Genomic DNA, 18,588 nt, shown 5'->3' with positions numbered 1-18,588 from the left:
AGCGGTACCAACGAGGCAGTACAGATGAGACAAAAGTTTTTATTTAAATTTCGATTTAAAGCTCACGTGACTGCAGGGATTCATATTCATGGTTCTTTCGGTAAAGTCACGTATTTTATTGTTTTTATTTAAATTGTGACAATCTAATCGTGGTGAGCTTTGGGAAGTTAATTGCTCGGTCCCAAGTTTTAGGCAATGGTTCTTCAGAAAGGAGAGTTGTTTTACAGCTAACTGATTGACAACTGTGCTGTGTTGGCCATGCGGGTTGTTTGACCGTACTTCAGCCTGGTTCGTGTGGGAAGCCCGGGACCGGTTTGGGTATCGCTCACCGCCCATGTTAAATTATCGTAAAAAAAACACATTCATAGTCGTAAAATTGAGTTGCAGAAACATCGAATTGTATTTAGGGGTCATTATTGCCCTGCTATGTAAACACAGACAAGGTTGTACGTGTCAGGGTGGTGATCTTTCAAGTTAACAAAATATGGAAAACCTGACCTTTCAGCTTCACAAAATATGGAAAACCTAAACACACATGTTACGCCCTCCCCTCCCGTCTTGTGTGTACAGTGTACTGTTGGCATCGCTCTTGTTCCTGCTACGGTGATACATCTTTTCTCGAATGTTTCCGAGAAAAAAAAAGCTGCAGGTTTCAGCAGCTCCTCTGTTGATTTAAATAGCCGCTAAGTGTCCACTTGTTATTGTTGTTGCTCTGCAGTGACTCCGAATTAAGTTCAGGATTTTCTTTTCACTGGTAGGAACCTCCTGGTTACACCAGCCCACAGGGGACTATTTTGCCCGTCCATCGTGCAGGGAGGGGCTGGGTGGGGAGGGAAGGGCTGGGTGGGGAGGAGCTGGGTGGGGAGGGTGGGGCTGGGTGGGGAGGGTGGGGCTGGGTGGGGAGGGGCTGGTCACCCCGTGGTGCCCTTATAAAACTCAACGTTTAACCTACTCACGCCGGCTTGTGCCCGCCCTCACAGTCGGGCATATTTGCGGAATACACCACGCCGCCGTTGACCCTGGCCATTGACCGAGCAACCCAACGTTCCTACCAGCTCCCTCTGCAGGAATGTGTTTTAGGGTCTGCGCTTGAGGCGCAGGTTATACTATGCACGCTGCACTTATTTCGCACCATATGTAGCAAGAATCTGAATATTTGTTCATAGTGGAGGAATCCGATGAGCTATGAAGCTGTTTTTTTCACAGTTGTCCAGTATTGATTTGAAGCTTTTGTGACTGCAGGAATCCATACTCTTTGGTTCTTTCGGTAAAGTCACGTGGGTAGGAAAAAAATATATATCACGACGTTTCGATCGCAACACAAGCAGTTCCACTGCTGGATTATTATTTCCGCCTGAGGACGACCGCTTGTGTTGCGATCGAAACGTCGTGATCTATTATTTTGTTTTGTTATTCTACCTACGTGACTTTACCGAAAGAACCAAAGAGTATGGATGTCCAGTAGTTCACAGATGTCCAGTCGCACACCAACCCCCCCCCCCCCCCAGCTGATGGTGGCTGGGGGTGCAGTTCTCCATCGAAACAAACGCCGTTCCCGGTGGCTTGACCCTCCTTTGATCGGGCGCTCGCCAGCAGGACACTTCGCCCCCGCCATAGGAACGTGGAATTTCCACCACTGGCTCAGGGCTGTAAACAAGGAGATGAGTAGCGAGGCGCCCCCTTTGTTCGATTGCGCAGGGAATCATTTTGAGCAGCGCACTTGCACAACATTTGCAACTTTCACGGCTTTGAGAACATTCTGTGCCAAGCGGACGTGTGAACCGTGTGTTGTTCATGTGTGTTAGACTGTGGGGTGATGTCCGTGCGCCCTGCCGTGGCTCTCTTGTGCCTGTTCTCATCTGTTTATACGTCAACATATAGCATTTGACGTTGTATAATCGTATACAGTGTGTGTGTGTGTTGTAGATTCAAACGCGTTTGTGTACATGACACTGGCGGTGTTTGCCGCGGTGTCACAGCAAATAGACTCAAATGTTTTTTGTTATTTCTGAAAATATCTTACCTGCGAGATGGAACGTTTCATCTGCAAGGGTGTCCAACTGATATGTTCCATCCCAAGGGAATTGGTATGGTCACGAGGCCGTGTGCCTCCAGGATAACGGGGTTTTAAGTAGTACTTACTACCTCCTATGGCCTGTGGCTCAGAAACATGGTCATGAATGAAACAAATATAATAAATAATAATATAGAAGAAGAGTATGCAAACAGGCGTAGAGTGAGGCATGCTGGGAGTTAGTTTGGGAGACAGAAAGACGAACACGTGGATTAGGTATACACGGGTTAATGACATCATCTATTAAGAAATATAAACCAATACTAAGCTAAACTATTATTATTTTTTCACGTCAGGGCCACTTAGCTATACTGTATAGCTCTTATTCAGAAGCGACCTGGCCACAGATGATAGCCCAACAAAGTGGCTTATCGTGTGGAAATTCATAGCAGCCGAATACTCTAAACGCGTGTTCCTAAATGTGGAGGGAAAAACCGCAGGGCCCGGAGAAAAATCAATACGACCACGAGGAGAGAGAGGTTGAGACGCAAACTCCACATATACAGCAGGCGTCAGTGTCGAGATCGAACCCATGGCCTCTTGTCTACCGGACGAAGTAGTTAACATCTCGCCACTGTGGCGCCTGCCTCAAATCTAAAGGGGCGATGGTCAAGAATAATAACGGAGCAGTAGAGCGAGCGGCTCGCGATCAAAAGGTTGCGAATTGGAAACCTGACTGCAGGGATTCATCTTCTTGGTTCTTTCGGTAAAGTCACGTAGAAGGGAAATAATAAAATAATAAAAATAAAACATAATAAAATAATTCTCACGACGTTTCGGCCACAACGCAAGCAGCCGTCCTCAGGTCTGTCGGAAAGACTGCGTCTGAAACTTGCGTTGTGGCCGAAACGTCGTGAGAATTATTTTATTATGTTTTATTTGTATTATTTTATTATTTCCCTTCTACGTGACTTTACCGAAAGAACCAAGAAGATGAATTGGAATCCTGTTTGGGGGGGGTGGATTTAGTCTCTCCATCATTCATCCTCCCTCCGGGGTGTCGATGCAATTGGTACCACTTCGTGGGGGAACGTCGACAGTTGTTGTCTTGTGGAAAGATTCGCCCCTGCCATAGTTATGTGGAATTACCACCACTAGCTCAGGGCTGTCAATGGGAGATGAGCACCGCCTCTGTGCTCGTTTGAGCAGAAATCACTGTGAATTTTGATTCGCGGTTGTGATGGAGTTGGCCCTTGGCCTTGTGTCCAGGCCCCAGAGTCAACAGAGCATTGTCTGACACGGGAGATGAGTCAACACAACACATTATGCTATTCCTAGGATGATGTCACCCTATGTCCCGAGCACAATAGAGCGGTGGCACTGCGGTTTGGCGCTGCGCTACGGAGACCCGAGTTTGGTTCCCGCTCATGACCAACGCCAGTGACGCTTATCTGAACCGGTCCTGGGTCTCCCCTATGTCGACTCGGCCTCAACTGAGTACCTGATGTGGTGTGTAAACATCAGAAATTGGGAGATAAAGGCGGTCGGGCGTGGTGCTGGGAGTGCCGTGGGGTTGGTGGTGAGCTGCAGATGGCAGTGCAATTGTTATACTTCTATGCTTACACATGTATAATGCTCCCCGCACGAACCCATGGAGGGTGGTGAAATATGGTCAAATAACCCTTCGCGGCCTGCACAGGTGTGGGGAGGAGGCCCACGTTGCCATCTAGCAGTGGAGTGACACAAGGGCTCTTGAATGTGGTAGGGACTCGCAAGCCAAGCCGCGTCTTCTTGACCGACACGCTGCAGTGTAATACAAGATACCTTTGGCCGACTCAGTGAATCATCCAGAAAGTTCCCGTGACCAAAATACAAACATTCAGAACCCATGGAGGTTCAGTGTGGGTTTTTTTTTCCTTAAATATATTGCAGCAAATTGACGGTCGTATTTCACGATGCACCGAATTTATAGTTACAGAAAGGTCAGAAAGGAGACGTTTATTAAGCAAATTGGCATCGTCCCCAGGGTTTAATGATGCTGCGGTGAAATTTTGATTTAAAGCTTTCGTGACTGCAGGGATTCATATTCTTGGTTCTTTCGGTAAAGTCACGTAGAAAGGAAATAATAAAATAATACAAATATTAAACAATACAAATTCTCACGACGTTTCGACTGCAACACAAGCAATCTGATGATGATTATTTTGTATTTCCCTTCAACGTGACTTTACCGAAAGAACCAAGAATATGATGCTGCAGTAGTTTAATGGTTTGAAAAACTGGGGTGTGCAAACCCGGCGGTTCGGTTCAATCTCTCAGCAGCGGCAGTTGAAGCAACGGTGCGAGTTTCAAAAATCTTCGCCCAACGCCTCTGTCCACCCAGCAGTATAAGACGTCCGTAGGCCACAGTTAGTCGATCGGCAAGGCAGCCGTGTGGTGGGGCAAAATGTGCAGCGGTGCTCCGAGCTCTTTCAAGACGTCTGGCCGGCGTGTAAGAGCAGGCCAAAATACGCCCGTCTAGATCGGCGCGTGTGGAGTTCCCTCTCGTGGGAGGCCCTAGCGCCAGCAATGGCGTGAGCCGGCAATTGCTGGGCTGCGCCTTTGCCCAGCTTTCGTAAAACTTGGTGAGCTGGCCAGGCCCTCTAGGTGTGTCGCGTTGGGAGTGCTGTTCTGACTCAGCCCAACTGCGTGAGGCATAGCTGTCTGCTGAGTAACTGCGAGCATATTATTCTTAATCTTATGCCTAGAATGACTTCATCGGTCTGTGCGATGTGTGTGTGTGGTTTTGGCATTGTGTAGCTTAAATGGTTGCACGATGAGTAGTGGTCATGTTTAACACGTAAGCTTTCGCGACCAATGTTCATAATAAAGGTTTTTGGGTGAGATCGCGTAAGTATGTGTCGTAACCCTCTACTAACCCGACACAGCCAATTAGTAAGTGGTTATGTGTGTTTAAAAAGCCGAAGTAAAGAGGTTGTGGTCAGGTCTAAAATATAAATTAAATTTAGCCATTTCTCAATCCACCAATGGATGAGGGCCTCTTCATGCCGTGTCGCCGTATGTTTTTTTTTACCGAACTTCACCACGCTGACACCATTGGAACCTCCTTTGCAAGTAGCAATATATGATAATAGTTTTTTTTACCCATTTATCTGGCAACAAAACGGACACTTTTTTTTACAAGGAGTCATGTTTGCATTGACCACAATACCTGCGGTCGGAATGCAAACACAAAACACACAACTCTGATAATTCACCACGCTGGTCAGTGCGGATTGGTGGTGAAGGTTGGAGCAGGTAGGGTAAGGACCGGTTTTGATATCACTCGCCACTGATGTTAATCGCCCGCTGGTGGCCTGGCATCAAACTCGGGTTGCCAGGGTCTCTAGCGCAGCGTGCCAACCAACTACTGCGCTACCTCTCCACCGCTGCCGTGGTTTATAATCGACAAAAAAAAAACGTGAACTGATGCGCGAAAAAATCCGATCACATGTGCACGGGTGGGCCAGACATTGGGAGATTAATAACATTCGCGCGAAACGCCAATTCCAAACAAAAATAATAGAGCCGGGCAGAGAAAACAAAAGATATTGTCCACTTTGTATATTTCAACAACTAAAAATTTCTGACCCCCCCCAAAAAAAGCCGGAAGAAGGAACGGGGGAGCGGAGTTCACGATTGGGAGGAAAACACGGTGGGGGGGGGGTTGCGCGTGCGTCTCTGCGTGTCTCCGCGAGGCATTTGCAGCGGGCATCTGTCACCGTCGCTCCCGGCGGGAACGTTTATTTCAGGGAGGGGAAAAAACAGGCGGAAGAGCACGTCATGCTCGAACGTTCATTGCGTCGTTACCCCCTCCTCCCCCCCCCCTCGATAAAAGCTGAGCGAAGGCACGTGGATGACGATGGCGATAGTTAAAGCGAGAGGAATACACGTCCTGAGAAGAATCATATTTAAAAAAAAATCGGGAAAAATATAGCGCCAGGGGAGAATCGTTTGCGTGCGCGCGTGTTGGTTCGGACTTGGTCGCGGTCTCTTAGCCACCCGTTAACGTGGTTTCTAAGGGGCCGTGGTATCGCTTTACATGATCGTTGTGGTTGACGGCGGTGAGTAAAGTCTGTATTTGTGTTACTATCGAATGCAAAAGTAATTGTATTTGACCGTATTCTCTGGATTATGAGATGCCCCCTTTCCTCACCACATGTAATTTAAAGCAATAGTTGATGGTGCGTCTTTTAATCCGGTAGATGTGCGTGCACGTGCGCGTGTGTCTGTGTTTGAGACCAAATTCGTGATGCTTTATTTGACCCCAGCACAAGCGTGCGTTGAGGTCTTACTTTCCGGAGCGTCTTATATTCTGTAGAATGTGGTAATTCCCTCCGTGCCATAATTTGATGAACCCATAACATTTTTGAAATTTTTACTTCATTTGTGTAGTCTCTTGTCCGTTGTGTGTCACTTGTACCGACTCGTCTTGTTAATTAGCTTTAATTTAACACGTGCTTAGTTTGCACAATATATATGCTGCATTCCTCGCACTGTTCCCACTGTTGAACTCCATCCCCATCGTCTCTTTTCCCAAACTCTCATCGTGACCTCGCTCAATTCAAGCAACTCGTTGCACTCGATCTGTTGCAACTTCTGTTTTATTTTTATTATTTCCCTTCTACGTGACTTTACCAAAAGAACCAAGAAGATGAATCCCTGCAGTCACGAAAGCTTTAAATCGAACATTTTTCTCACGGTGCTGTTTGTTGCTGGCCCGCTGGCCGTTGTGGCAACCGTGTGAAGTTTTAAAAAAAATCTAAATAATCTATTCTTGTCACAGATTGCATTACTGCATTGTAGTCTACAGTATATGTTATTATTTGTTTACCCAAGACAGGTCTCCCTTGAGTCTCAAGACTCGTATTGGGAGAGGGTCCTATCAGCTTCAGCTTATGTTGAAGTACCCTGTGAGCTAATAAGCTCTTAAGTCTGGTGTCATCAATACAATCACTCCATTTCCGTGACGGTTATAACACATCAGATATAAAATAAATGAATCGTACAAATTAATAAATGAAAAAAAGTAAGAAAGCATATAAGTTCAAATATAAAATGTATCTTTTGAAAGTTTTGAGCTTAGTAAGAATAAAAAAGTGCAAGATTCGGCATATAAGTGCCAGTGGTAAAACACACCGTTTCCCAAGAAACACTGAATTTTAATCTACAATTTAACAAAAATTAAAACTGTGCCATCACTGACAACGACGTTGCACTGAGTAAAAAACAGCATCGTTACAACAACAAAAAAGAGTAGTGCGGACAAGGCACAGGAAGACGAAAGAGGTCACTTACAGGCAAACGATGTCTGCACCTCGCCTCGTTTCTCACATTGTAGGTGTTGACGTTGCCATCGTCCCAGTCGAATCACATCCTGGCGCTGTTACATTTCCAGCGTTGACATTTTTTGGCCAATGGCAGCCGCACGCTACATTTCGCCAAAATGTATTTTAATTGAAAACTAATTTTGTTGTTGCGTTTAGTTTTGTTGTCCTTACCCCGCACATCCGTTTAGCACGGTTGGCTACGTACGGTGCGAAAGAAGTTCTGCCTACATACATACACGTACTACGATCATCTCTTTAATCAACCCACACTGACCACACTACACGTACAGCAGCACCCTTTGTCAATCCACTGTTAGACAAGGCCATGAATAAGGCTGTCTCTGGTGTAGGCCAGTCAAGTTTCAAAGACAATGACACATTTAAGCGGTTGTGCTTTTGCTACGTTGTCCCCACCTGAAGAAGGACGCTTGTGTTGCGCCCGAAACGTCGTGATTTAATTTATTTTTATTTATTTTTTACCTACGTGACTTTACCGAAAAAACCAAAGAGAGTGCATATATTCTAATTATAATCAGAGCATGTTTATTTGCATGTTTTGCCACAAGCACTGTGTGTCAGAGGTCGCAACCGGGTACCCGATACCCGTACCCTACCCGATACCCGGCTACCCGTACCCAGCTGGGTACGGGTACCCATTTGCGACCCTGGTGCGGCCGGATATGGGTAAGGAATCAAAACCCGTTTGCGACCTCTGCTGTGAGTGGTTAGTGCAGACGGAATGCCTTGCAAAATGTATCTATTTGGTGTTTTAACATCTTAACGCCTGTTTTATTGCCACGAAGGGTAAAACCTATTTTACACGCTTTTATTTAGCTCACTCTGTCTGTTGTTGTTGTTGTCGTCGTATCCTCAAATCTTGTAACTCAATTTTAACCCACTTCCCAATGTGGTATCGACTGCAAACTTGGTATACTTATGTCATACTGATGACAATACTATATTCAATCATTTAAAATAAAAATAAAAATTATAAACCATTTTTTTTATATGTTATATTTCGCCTTGGCTCTAATTGTCCACGCTCAACTCACGTTGGCTGTAAATCACCACGGTCCCTTACGTTATGGCAAGCCTCGGGGCCACTTCCTGGAGTCGTGGAGTTCTGCCATTACTCGTACGGTACATTTCATTAAAGCGTGTTTTTAAAAAAGTATTTTTAAATATTACTTATTTATTTCACTGTTGCTCCCCGCACCGTACGGATCGTGTGGGCGTGCGGAGGGAGGGGGTTACTTGACCATACTACATCAAGCTGCGCAGTGCGGGCGGGTGTGACAGTGGCAAAGCGCAGAAGTCAGAATCAGAATATTTGTTTATACTGGAGGAATCCGATGAGCTATCAAGCTCTTTTTCACAGATGTCTAGTCGGGGCAGGTCAGACCGAACAACAAACAATATAAAAACACGATAAGAGTGCAAAGTATAGGAATGATAAATCACTTAAAATAAACAAAGACAACTAAACTATTCAAGTTCAACATGCATACGCACGCAATCGATGAATCGTCCCGTTGCGTGCGTGTTGCAGGAGGCGCGAGCTCATCATCTGTCCGATTCCGCCGCGTCGGAGCGGAGATCGCGGAGTGACGGCGTGAACTCTCCTGCGACGGCGCTAGCGGCGGCGGCGACTGCAGTGTACGACGCGATGGCGACGCGCACGCTCGTGCTGGTGCGGCACGGCGAGGGCTCGTGGACGCGCGAAAACCGCTTCTGCAGCTGGGTGGACCAGCCGCTGAGCGCCGAGGGCGAGGCGGAGGCGCGCCGCTGTTCGCGCCTCCTCACGGCCGCAGGGATCCGCTTCGACGCCGCCTTCTCCTCGCTGCTGACGCGCGCCATCAAGACCGCCTGGCTCATCCTGGAGGGCGTCGGCCAGGCCTGGGTGCCGCTGGCGCACAGCTGGCGCCTCAACGAGCGCCACTACGGCGCCCTCGTCGGCCTGAACCGCGCGCAGCTGGCGCTGAACCACGGCGAGGAGCAGGTGAAGGCGTGGCGGCGCGCCTACGACGTGCGGCCCCCGCCCATCGACGAGGGGCACCCCTACTTCGACGAGATCCACGGCGACCGGCGCTACGCGAGCTGCGACGTGCCGCGGGGGAAGATCCCGCGCGGCGAGTCGCTTCGCGACGTGCTCGAGCGCCTGCTGCCCTACTGGGAGGGCAGCATCGTGCCCGAGCTGCGCGCCGGCAAGAACGTGCTGGTGTCCGCGCACGGCAACAGCGTCCGCGCCATCATCAAGCACTTGGAAGGTGGGGGGGGGGTTGGGCGATGGGCGGCTTTTGGGGGTTGGTAGGGTGTCAGTTTGTTCAGGGTTCTCGCGCGCAAAAAAGGGGGCCCCGCAATGGGCCTGTGCGTGCGTGCGTGCTTTTGTCAAAGTGCACCTGGCCTGGCACAGGCGCCGTGTAAACATCACCCGTCACTTAGTGGCGAATGGCGGCTGTTGATTTTGTTGTCTCGATGAATCAGGAGGCGCGCACGTGGGATTCGGCCTCGAGCTCCCGGGGAGCCCTCTGTAGGCAGACGTTTGGGGTTGCTCCCAATTTTTTTAAATTAATCTGAATATCGGGCCTAGATAGAACATTTTGGATGATCCGAAAAAATGTTTAGCTTCGGATTGATCGGAAAACTAGACGTCACTAATTTGACATCACTTCCATGCTTTTCTCACCAATAGGTATTTACATATCCTTCATATTAGAATCCGGAGAATACAGAAATTGTATTTTCCTAACTTCCACCATTCTCCACTCGCGTTTCTCCCTCCCTGCCTCCCTCCCCTGATGGACAAGCGCCTAACCGCTTGTCCATCTCCCCTCCTAGGGAAGAATTCCCGCTCCCTACCACAACACACATTTCCCTGATTTTTCTGTCGACAAGCTGCACTGGTTGGAAACCTGGCAGATGTGCGGCTATTGTGCGGGACAAAAACTTGTTTTCGTGCGATTTCAATCTGGACAAAAAACTCGCGCCAGGCAGCTGCCTCCCGTGAAAACACGCATGACCTCGAGTAAATCATTGGCTCATCGCCGTCTGCAATTTCATCCGTGTCCATGTGACCCACTTACGTGTGTTCGGGTTTTAGCGCTTCGCAGCGAAGGCTGAGAGCGTTTATGCACGAGCTCTGGCCGTCAATTCCCTCCGTGAATAACACCAAAGGGGTGGTGGGGGGAGGGGTACTATAACTTTTGCGGAGTCGATCTGATGTTTATGGAGTTTTAGTGCAGAGTCACATTGCTGTTAAGTGAGTTGCCCAATGGACGACGGAGTCGATCTGATGTTTATGGAGTTTTAGTGCAGAGTCACGTTGCTGTTAAGTGAGTTGCCCAATTTGACAACCGGCCACATTGATAAAAGCGTTACCCAAAGTTTGCAGGACGCGAACCAGAACAATAGGGAGACTGCATGCAAATTGGATGACTCCCACCCCGTCACGAGCCTCTCGCTCCACCTAAAGTCGCGAGCCTTCACTTCGTCATCACCGCCATCTGAACCCCGGCCCCTGTCGCGAGTTGTGTGTGCGCGTCACAAAAACGGCGCACCATCGCCGCTTGCCGTTGCTGCCCGGGCGCAGGCATCAGCGACGCGGACATCCTGCACCTGACCATCCCCACGGGCGTCCCTGTCGTGCTGCAGCTCGACGACGAGCTGGCGCCGGTAGGCGAGCGCCGCTACCTGGGCGACACGGCCGAGATCGCCGCCGCCATCAAGCGCATCGAGGACCAGGGCAAGGCCCCCAAGGGGGCCACCGCGTCGCCTGATCCCCGTGGCGCCGTAGTCGCCGCCACTGCCACCACGGCCGCCGCCTGCCCCACTCCCTAAGCCGTTTGTATCGTATCCTGGAATATTGTTTGTTCCTTTCTTCGGAACTATGCGTCGTGGAGAATGGCTCTTCTTGTTAAGTTATGTAATATTTTATTTCGTCTCGCCCGGCCCAGCCCAGCACGCCACCTTCGTTCATGGGTATGGTGGGGGGAGGCGTGTGTTTAGTGCTGTTTTGTTATTTTGTTATATCGTTACTGTTACAGGTGACTCTGTTACAACAACCGGCTTTGCCGTTTTCTCCGGAATATAAGACTGCTCTGGAAAATAAGACGTATCCCCCAAAAACTTGTGCCCAGTGTCACTAAAGTTGAACGAACACAACACACACATCTATCGGGTGATGAGACGCACCCCCAACTTTTTCTTTAATATGCAGGGACGAAAAGCGCGTCTTATTATCCGAATAATGCGGTATTGTCCAACTCTTGCAATGCATGTAATTCTGGAAATGTACACATTTTGAATCTGTGCCCGAAATACAAAAATTGGACCTCGAGACCAAATTTCCGGTCCGACTAGTAAAATATATTCGGATCGATACAAATACGACAAGTTGCGTGGAGTGACGTCGCGTTTAATGACGCCGCTTGCGGCTCTCTCCCTGCCAAGGGTGGCGTCACACAGCATCGAGCTACATCACTTTATTACACTTTATTAGCACAAAGTCGCGGTTTTATACTTACTATTTTATTTACCAGGTAAAGCCCACTGAGCTATGAGTGTTAAATTATCACGGCATGCGAATGATACGAATGCATGAAGAAAATAATTCAATCTGAAATTATCCTTAAAAAATTACAACTTCTTGAATATGAAGCTCATCCCGAACTGTTAGCGCTATCAGAGGTGAGCGAGTGTGTTGTGGTGGTCATCTGTACCATCTGCTGATGTGTGGTGTTGAAGCTGAACACGCCAGCAAGGTGAGCGACCCAGCCCAGAGTTGGTAACAATCGGTGTATTTCCGTTTCCGGTAAAAACCGAATGATAAAAACCCAGTAAACACCGCCTACCAGTTTGCCGCACATACAGAGCTGTCCCGAGAAATACAAATAACACGTTTACCTTTTTTCACTGGGAAACGTAGAGAGCTGGCCACAGTGGTGTAACGATCGGCACACTGGAATTGCAATCCGGGGGTCACCGCTTTGATCATCCAACCTCATAAATCCCCTGGCACCTTTCCACCCAGCGGTATATAAAAAACGTTGCACCGTGGTTAGTTGATCAATAGCTTGCATGTGGTGGGTACTCTCACATCTTCCAAAACATCTGGCCAATATGGAAGAGTTCAGCACGTAGGCTTTTTCAACCAATATTGTCCATAAAGAGAGGTGTTTTTTTTATTTAAGACCGAAACAGGAGGATTTCTCCACAACTCTGGCTGTAGCCTGATGATGCTGGTTGTAGTTACTGGCGAAACGTCGTACTCGAATTGTAAATGTTTTTAGTTTACTCTCTAACACACCGGTGTGCTGTACTAGTAACGACACCTCGAGGCAAAGCTGTGGCCTCTCCCTAATAGTCCCTGCCCTGCAGACATGCGAAGATGCCACCATGTACCAAAAGGTTCCATCGAAAGTACCAGTAGGCAGTCCAAAATTATGTTTACAACTTAAAAATTCCATCTATTTTTATATCTTATATACACTAGCTTTACGGTCTCGAATAAGTAGTCATTATCGTCTCTCTTTGGCTGCCCTAAGTCTGCTGAGGCTAGGTCTTGGAGGTCACTGTGTGTCTCCAATGCGGCAGCGGTGGCATCTTGCGGAGAGGGTTGATGGCGTTTCGCGAGGTTCGCTGGCAACTGGATAGACTCTAAACGTATTGGTATTTTTTTTTACCTATTAGCATTTTTATGATCTCTTCAAATATAATAAACTAAACTAAAAACTATTTTAATTTTACCAGGTAAAACCCACTGAGCTTTCTAGCTCTCTTTTTCATGAGCGACCTGGCCACAAATGATAGCTCAACGAAGTGGCATATCATCAGGGTTGGGATCGAACACACGACCTTCTGTTACCAGGCGAGGTAGTTAACATCTCGCCACCGCAAGATGTAATAACGTCATGCAGATTTTTTTATGTCGTTTAAAACCCTTCATTTGCAGTTGTGAAGAGTTAGAGGTAGTGGCGGCAGCATCGGCAGGCCTTCGTTCATCTAGCAGCGGACTGATCATGGCTGATGATGCTGGCGATATCTTTGAACTTGGCATCAAAGGGAATATTATATGCGGTAGACCCCTTCTATCCACCAGTTGTTGTAACAGAGTTTTAATATTTCATGCAGGTGTTGACGTAACACGTCAAAAAATCGTTATTTAAGGAAGTTTTTTTTTACTTAAAATGTTTTCGCCTAGTTTTATACTGATTTTGTGCTATTGGCGTAATAGATCCCTTGGTGTTAAGAGAACAGGCCCACGGAAGTGGATATTGCAGAGCTACCTCTGAGATCGCTTCAAGTGACGTCTGGTCCACACGTTAAGCGGGGGGCGGGGGGGGGCCCAGCACTTTCCCCGCTCTGCCACTGCGCGTCATTTAAATTTCGCAAATCGTCAACAACAGTTGCGCGATCGTAAATGGTGGCGCGCGATTGGCCACGTTCCCCTCGTGACTTGGTCTCACGCTGATCAGCTGATGGTCTCAGGATATTTCGAGTCGACTGCTGGCAAACTTTTGACAGGGCACGCGTCGTGCGCTTTAACTGTGCGTGAGGTTTCTACAAGGAACTCTCACCACAGGGCACTTGAGCCTGAATTGAGAGCACTTAGGGATGATCGGTGTAAGCAGGGAAGGACACATCAGAGATTTTGCTCCACGTAGGAAAAAGGAGCAGCCCTCCTGTAGCTTCTCTGGTGTCAGGTCAGAGGTTTGGTACCTCTTAGATCTGGTGTCAGGTCAGAGCTTTTACCTCTGGATATCTTTTATCCTCTTGGTCGCAATCTGTCACCTTGCCAGATTGATCAATCCCCCGACCCCCCAGTCCCCTCTCCCGTGGTCCCCCTAGCCCCCCCCCCCCCATCCACAGCCCCCCCTCAACCTGCGGCTCCGGATCCGCACACGGCTCCTTTTAAGGACCCCGCTTCGTGACGTTATTCACGCGCGGCGATTGCGGCTCTTGAAATTCGGGGGAAAAAAAATCTAAAGTAGCTCCCTTGTTATTTTGGATCCTGAACCCCTTGCCACACACACAAAACCGCCTCCCCCCTCGTTTTTGCCGGTGGAACAGACCCCCCCCGGCAAAATAAATGCAACCTTCTCTGTGTCGTGTGCACACCGATAGTTTTGCGGGAGCACGCGACGCTGCTCACCGTGACGGCCGCGGTGAGATTGCGCCGTTGCGCCCAAGGTCATCTTCTCAAGCGGGATGTTTTAACGCTTCAAGTTTTTTCTTCCCCCTTCGTCCGAAAATCCCAGAGCTTTTGAATGTATACAGTTTGTATGCATTTACGTGTAGTTGTGTAGGTGTGTTTTATACGTACGTATGTTGATTGCATGGGTATTCGCTACGATATAGCTGATAAGTCTGTTACTAGCTGTCTCGCGGTATATATATCATGTAGTCCATGATGTCCTGGAAGTTTCAAATTGCATTGGATAGACGTATCATCCACTGTGTTGTGTACGTGCGTGTGTGCCACAATACATTTCCGTAGCAGAGTGACGTTCACGAATTTCATTTACGGTCAACATTGTAGGAAGTCTTATCGTAAACAATATGGTTTGTGTCTTAGCCTTGCTGACATGATTCGCAGCTACGTGGGTGAATGTGAATTCAAGCATTTAGAGCGACAGCGGAGTTTTCATATTCTTAAGTGTCTTTGCGATGAATTCAGTTCATGTGCAGTTGCGAGGTGGTTTCGTTTCACGGGATTGTAAGAGGCGGCAGTGGCTTGGTGAGGCCTTCATCCAGCAGTGGATTGACCGTGGCTGATGATTGCTGACCCGCCCTTGATGGACATTTGTGAAAAAGAGCTCTGTAGCTCGTCGGTTTTCCTCCTGAAGTCTCAATAAAGATTCTAAATTCTGATGATTTCCGCTAGAATTGGCGGTTAAAATTTCGGGGGGGGGGGGGAAGAAAAATCCCCGAGGGAATGATCTAAATTATCATCAGGACAATGCGTGGGCAGCAATTGCAGCGCTGCACCTTTGCATATATTTTTTTAGGATTCCGTTTAACAGCGAGTGTGTCAGTGAAGCTGAATTCAAATTTACGTGGAGATTAAAACGAGCTTGGAGCCAATACTTGAGAAGATAATTGGTCGGTTTTTCATCCCGTAACGAGCCATTTGCATTTCGTTACTAGTGTTATTTTGGAGATGTTACATAAACTGAAACATTGTGTGGAGACTTCTGAAATGGGATGTATACTTAGCCAAAGGAAGGCAATGTGTTATTAAGACGTTTTTACGAAGATTTTGCCCTTTCAAAACTACCATTTGGAAAAGTGTGAATGATTAATGATTTAATGTTTATCATCATTGTTTGGAGAATGAGTTCCGTCTTCACCCGAATCCAACAATATAAGTTTCACAATTCACTACTTATATCACTCAATAAAACCTGTGCCGAAACGTTTATGGCATTGCGATTATGTTTTCCCTGCTCTTGAACAGCATGGTGTGTTTCTGCCCATTGCGAATAGGTGTAACCAGCCTTCATCCAGCAGTTGATTGACCATGACTGATGATGACGACGACGACGATGATGTGAAGAGGTCTTCCTACGTCTCAGAGTGACGACCCCCATCGCCATGCTCGCGTTCAGATTCTTTCGAGTACAGCCGGGACGAGTCCTTGATGAGTACTACTGATCGACTAAGATTTTTAATCGGCTACTTTTTTAGTGGCGGCCGCCCCACATCCTGCCTTCCGAAGGAGGGAAACCCCCTACAAGCCCCGCCCAGCATGACGCTGCTGAGGATGATGATGACGTCACTGAGGCCCGCCCATCTCACCTCCCGTCCAGCTGTACACGTGAGAACACAGCCTCCTCAAACGAAAGTAGCACACCGTAATACGCACAGGTTTGATGTGTTCAAAGCAACGCATTTTTCGTTTCCGCACGCTTTTTTTATTTGTATTTTTTTCCCCTCGCCTTCGTGTATATACAGTACAACTTATAAATACAACTCCGATCTCTTTTTGTTGTTGTTGTTAAATCTCGCATTTTTTAAACCAATTATTTCACAATTTGTGCTGTCAGCATCTAGGCACAAAGTGAAGTTTTAGATTTTATTGAAAAATAAGACAACCCCCCCCCCCCTCACATTGCATTGTGGATTGATCTAGAAGTGACCAAGGCCTATATTCAATATCCTCCAGCCTTGTTCGTCCGCTCGCACCGCACCCTTCTGCCCTCATGCGCGTCGACCACCAGCACCGCCTCCCTCTTCTTCAAGCTAACCAAAGAAAAAGATCGTGTAGCCTCAACAGACTGTTGGGGAAAGTGCTGCTGTTAGCGGGCACCTATGAAGACCGGCACTGTGGCACACGAGACGGGGCGGGTGGCCAACACCACGCCCGGCCGCCTTTGTCTCCCCAGCGGTGATGTTCACACACCGCACCAGGTGCTCATTTGAGGCTGAGTCGAACTAGGGGAGGTCCATGACCGGTTCAGATAACCGTTACTGGTGTTGGTGTGAACTCGGGTCGCCGGGTTCGTAGCGCAACGTGCCAACCGCTACAAAACACCGCTCCCCTAAGTTGACCACCACCACTTATCACCGCCGCTATCCTTCCTCCAGTATAAATAAATATTCTGATTCTCCTGCCCCTCGTTCATTAAGCCCTCAAAACTGGCCATTCGTCACTAAATAAATTACCACCTCCTTCCCACAATCCATTGGCCACATGGCGGCCTTGTGGGAGTGCATCTTTATCAGCAGCCACGACATTCATATCGTCCGGATTTTCACGATTATCGTCACGCCGTGATTGTCGCTGCTCGATTTAAAATAATACTTTTTTTTTACGGACAAGATACACCAAATAATGTCACAATTAATAAATTACGCTTTTCCAGAGTAAATGACGAGGTAAGGCTTACCCAGGGCTGTCCATGGGGTTGGTGGGGTGTGCGGGGCCCCCCCCAGATGCCTTCAAACTACACCAAAAGTATTACGTCTGACGCCGTGATGTCGAAGCGCGAGGGGGGGCCCCAAAGTGCAGGGCCTGGGGCAGTCGCCCCGATTCGCCCTGTACCCTCGGGACGGCTCTGGGCATGCCCACACTTTTCCAGATCGCACGCGACCTGCCGACGGACTAACTGCGGCGTAGAAGTTTTAAACCACTGGGTGGACGGACACAGCGGAAGGGGGATCCCAGCAACGATTTCCCGCTCTTTCAACTGCCGCGCCGGGAGATTGAATCGAACCGGCGACCTCTGGCTTGCGCGTCCGGTGTGCGACCCGAGGCAGCGCCACTGTGGCAGCTTTTCTCCAAATGGCTCGCACGACGGTCGAATTTGACACTCGTAGAATTGATGTACGCTCGGGGTTTAAAGCGGCAGCCTAAGTTAACCGAATGTGTAAATGGCGAGACAACCCCCGTTGTTGCAGAAATGTAGCGCAGACTGGAAAACCGTGTGCGTTCGCGTGCGTGCAGCGACGTCTACAAAAAGCACTCGGCCTTTGTGCTTTATGCAAAAACTTTCAGCAGTTCCTGAAGTACTGCGGTGTAGTCCTCTCGTAGAATCAGCAGCAACCGTAGGAGCAGCAGCAGCTGTATGAGGACTAGGAGCAGCAGAAGCTGTAGGCACAGCTATAGGAGCAGCAGCAGCAAATATCTGAGCAGCTGTAGAAGCAGCAGCAGCTGTAGAAGCAGCAGCAGCTGTAGAAGCAGCAGCAGCTGTAGGAGCAACTGCAGGCGCCGCAGCTATAGAGCACCAGCAACTGTAGGAGAAGCAGCTGCAGGAGCAGATGTAGAGCAGCAGCAACTGTAGGAGCAGCTGTAGGAGCAGGAGCAGCAGCTGTAGGCGCAGCAGCTGTAGAGCACCAACAACTGTAGGTGCAGCAGCTGCAGGAGCAGATGTAGAGCAGCAGAAACTGTAGAGCACCAACAACAGTAGGAGCAGCAACTGCAGGATCGGCCGTAGAGCAGCAGCAACTGTAGGTGCAGCAGCAGCTGAAGAAGCGACTGTAGCAGCAGCAGCTTCAGGAGCAGCAGCAACTGTGGGAGCAATTGCAGGAGCAGCAGAAGCAGCAGCTGCTGTCTTCACAGCGGCCAGGGCAAGTCGCTGAAGTCCACGGGACCCCCGAGGCCGGCATCGGCCTCCAGCAGGCTCATGATGACCGCCATGGCCGCCTCGTCGTTGCTGGGACTGCTCGAGCCGTCCATGAGGTACAGGTCCAGCGAGGGGTTGTCAC

The 18,588-nt window shown here is 48.6% G+C and overlaps 2 protein-coding genes across 4 annotated transcripts in view; one reads left to right on the top strand and one right to left on the bottom strand.

Annotated features, from left to right (window-relative positions):
- The window catches only part of LOC144728042 (bisphosphoglycerate mutase-like), a 25,739-nt gene extending 9,939 nt beyond the window's left edge, over positions 1–15,800 (top strand). The window contains exons 1-3 of one of the 3 annotated variants that reach the window (XM_078607267.1): positions 5,712–6,117; positions 8,933–9,650; positions 10,973–15,800. In XM_078607267.1, coding sequence (XP_078463393.1) covers positions 9,050–9,650; positions 10,973–11,220 — 849 coding nt within the window. In that variant the 5' untranslated portion in view covers positions 5,712–6,117; positions 8,933–9,049 and the 3' untranslated portion in view covers positions 11,221–15,800. Of the gene's footprint in view, positions 1–5,711; positions 6,118–8,932; positions 9,651–10,972 lie in introns of those variants that run through there. The other 2 variants (XM_078607268.1, XM_078607266.1) reach the window with 2 other exon arrangements.
- The window catches only part of BMAL1 (basic helix-loop-helix ARNT like 1), a 43,204-nt gene continuing 39,599 nt past the window's right edge, over positions 14,984–18,588 (bottom strand). Inside the window, exon 17 of the mRNA XM_078607269.1 lies at positions 14,984–18,588. Coding sequence (XP_078463395.1) covers positions 18,437–18,588 — 152 coding nt within the window. The 3' untranslated portion in view covers positions 14,984–18,436.

Source organism: Lampetra planeri, chromosome 27, assembly GCF_965212315.1.
Source record: "Lampetra planeri chromosome 27, kcLamPlan1.2.h2, whole genome shotgun sequence".
Taxonomy (NCBI): Eukaryota; Metazoa; Chordata; class Hyperoartia; order Petromyzontiformes; family Petromyzontidae; genus Lampetra; species Lampetra planeri.
The sequence above is the reverse complement of the archived record's forward strand: the minus strand, read 5'-3'. Positions and strand labels throughout refer to the sequence as shown.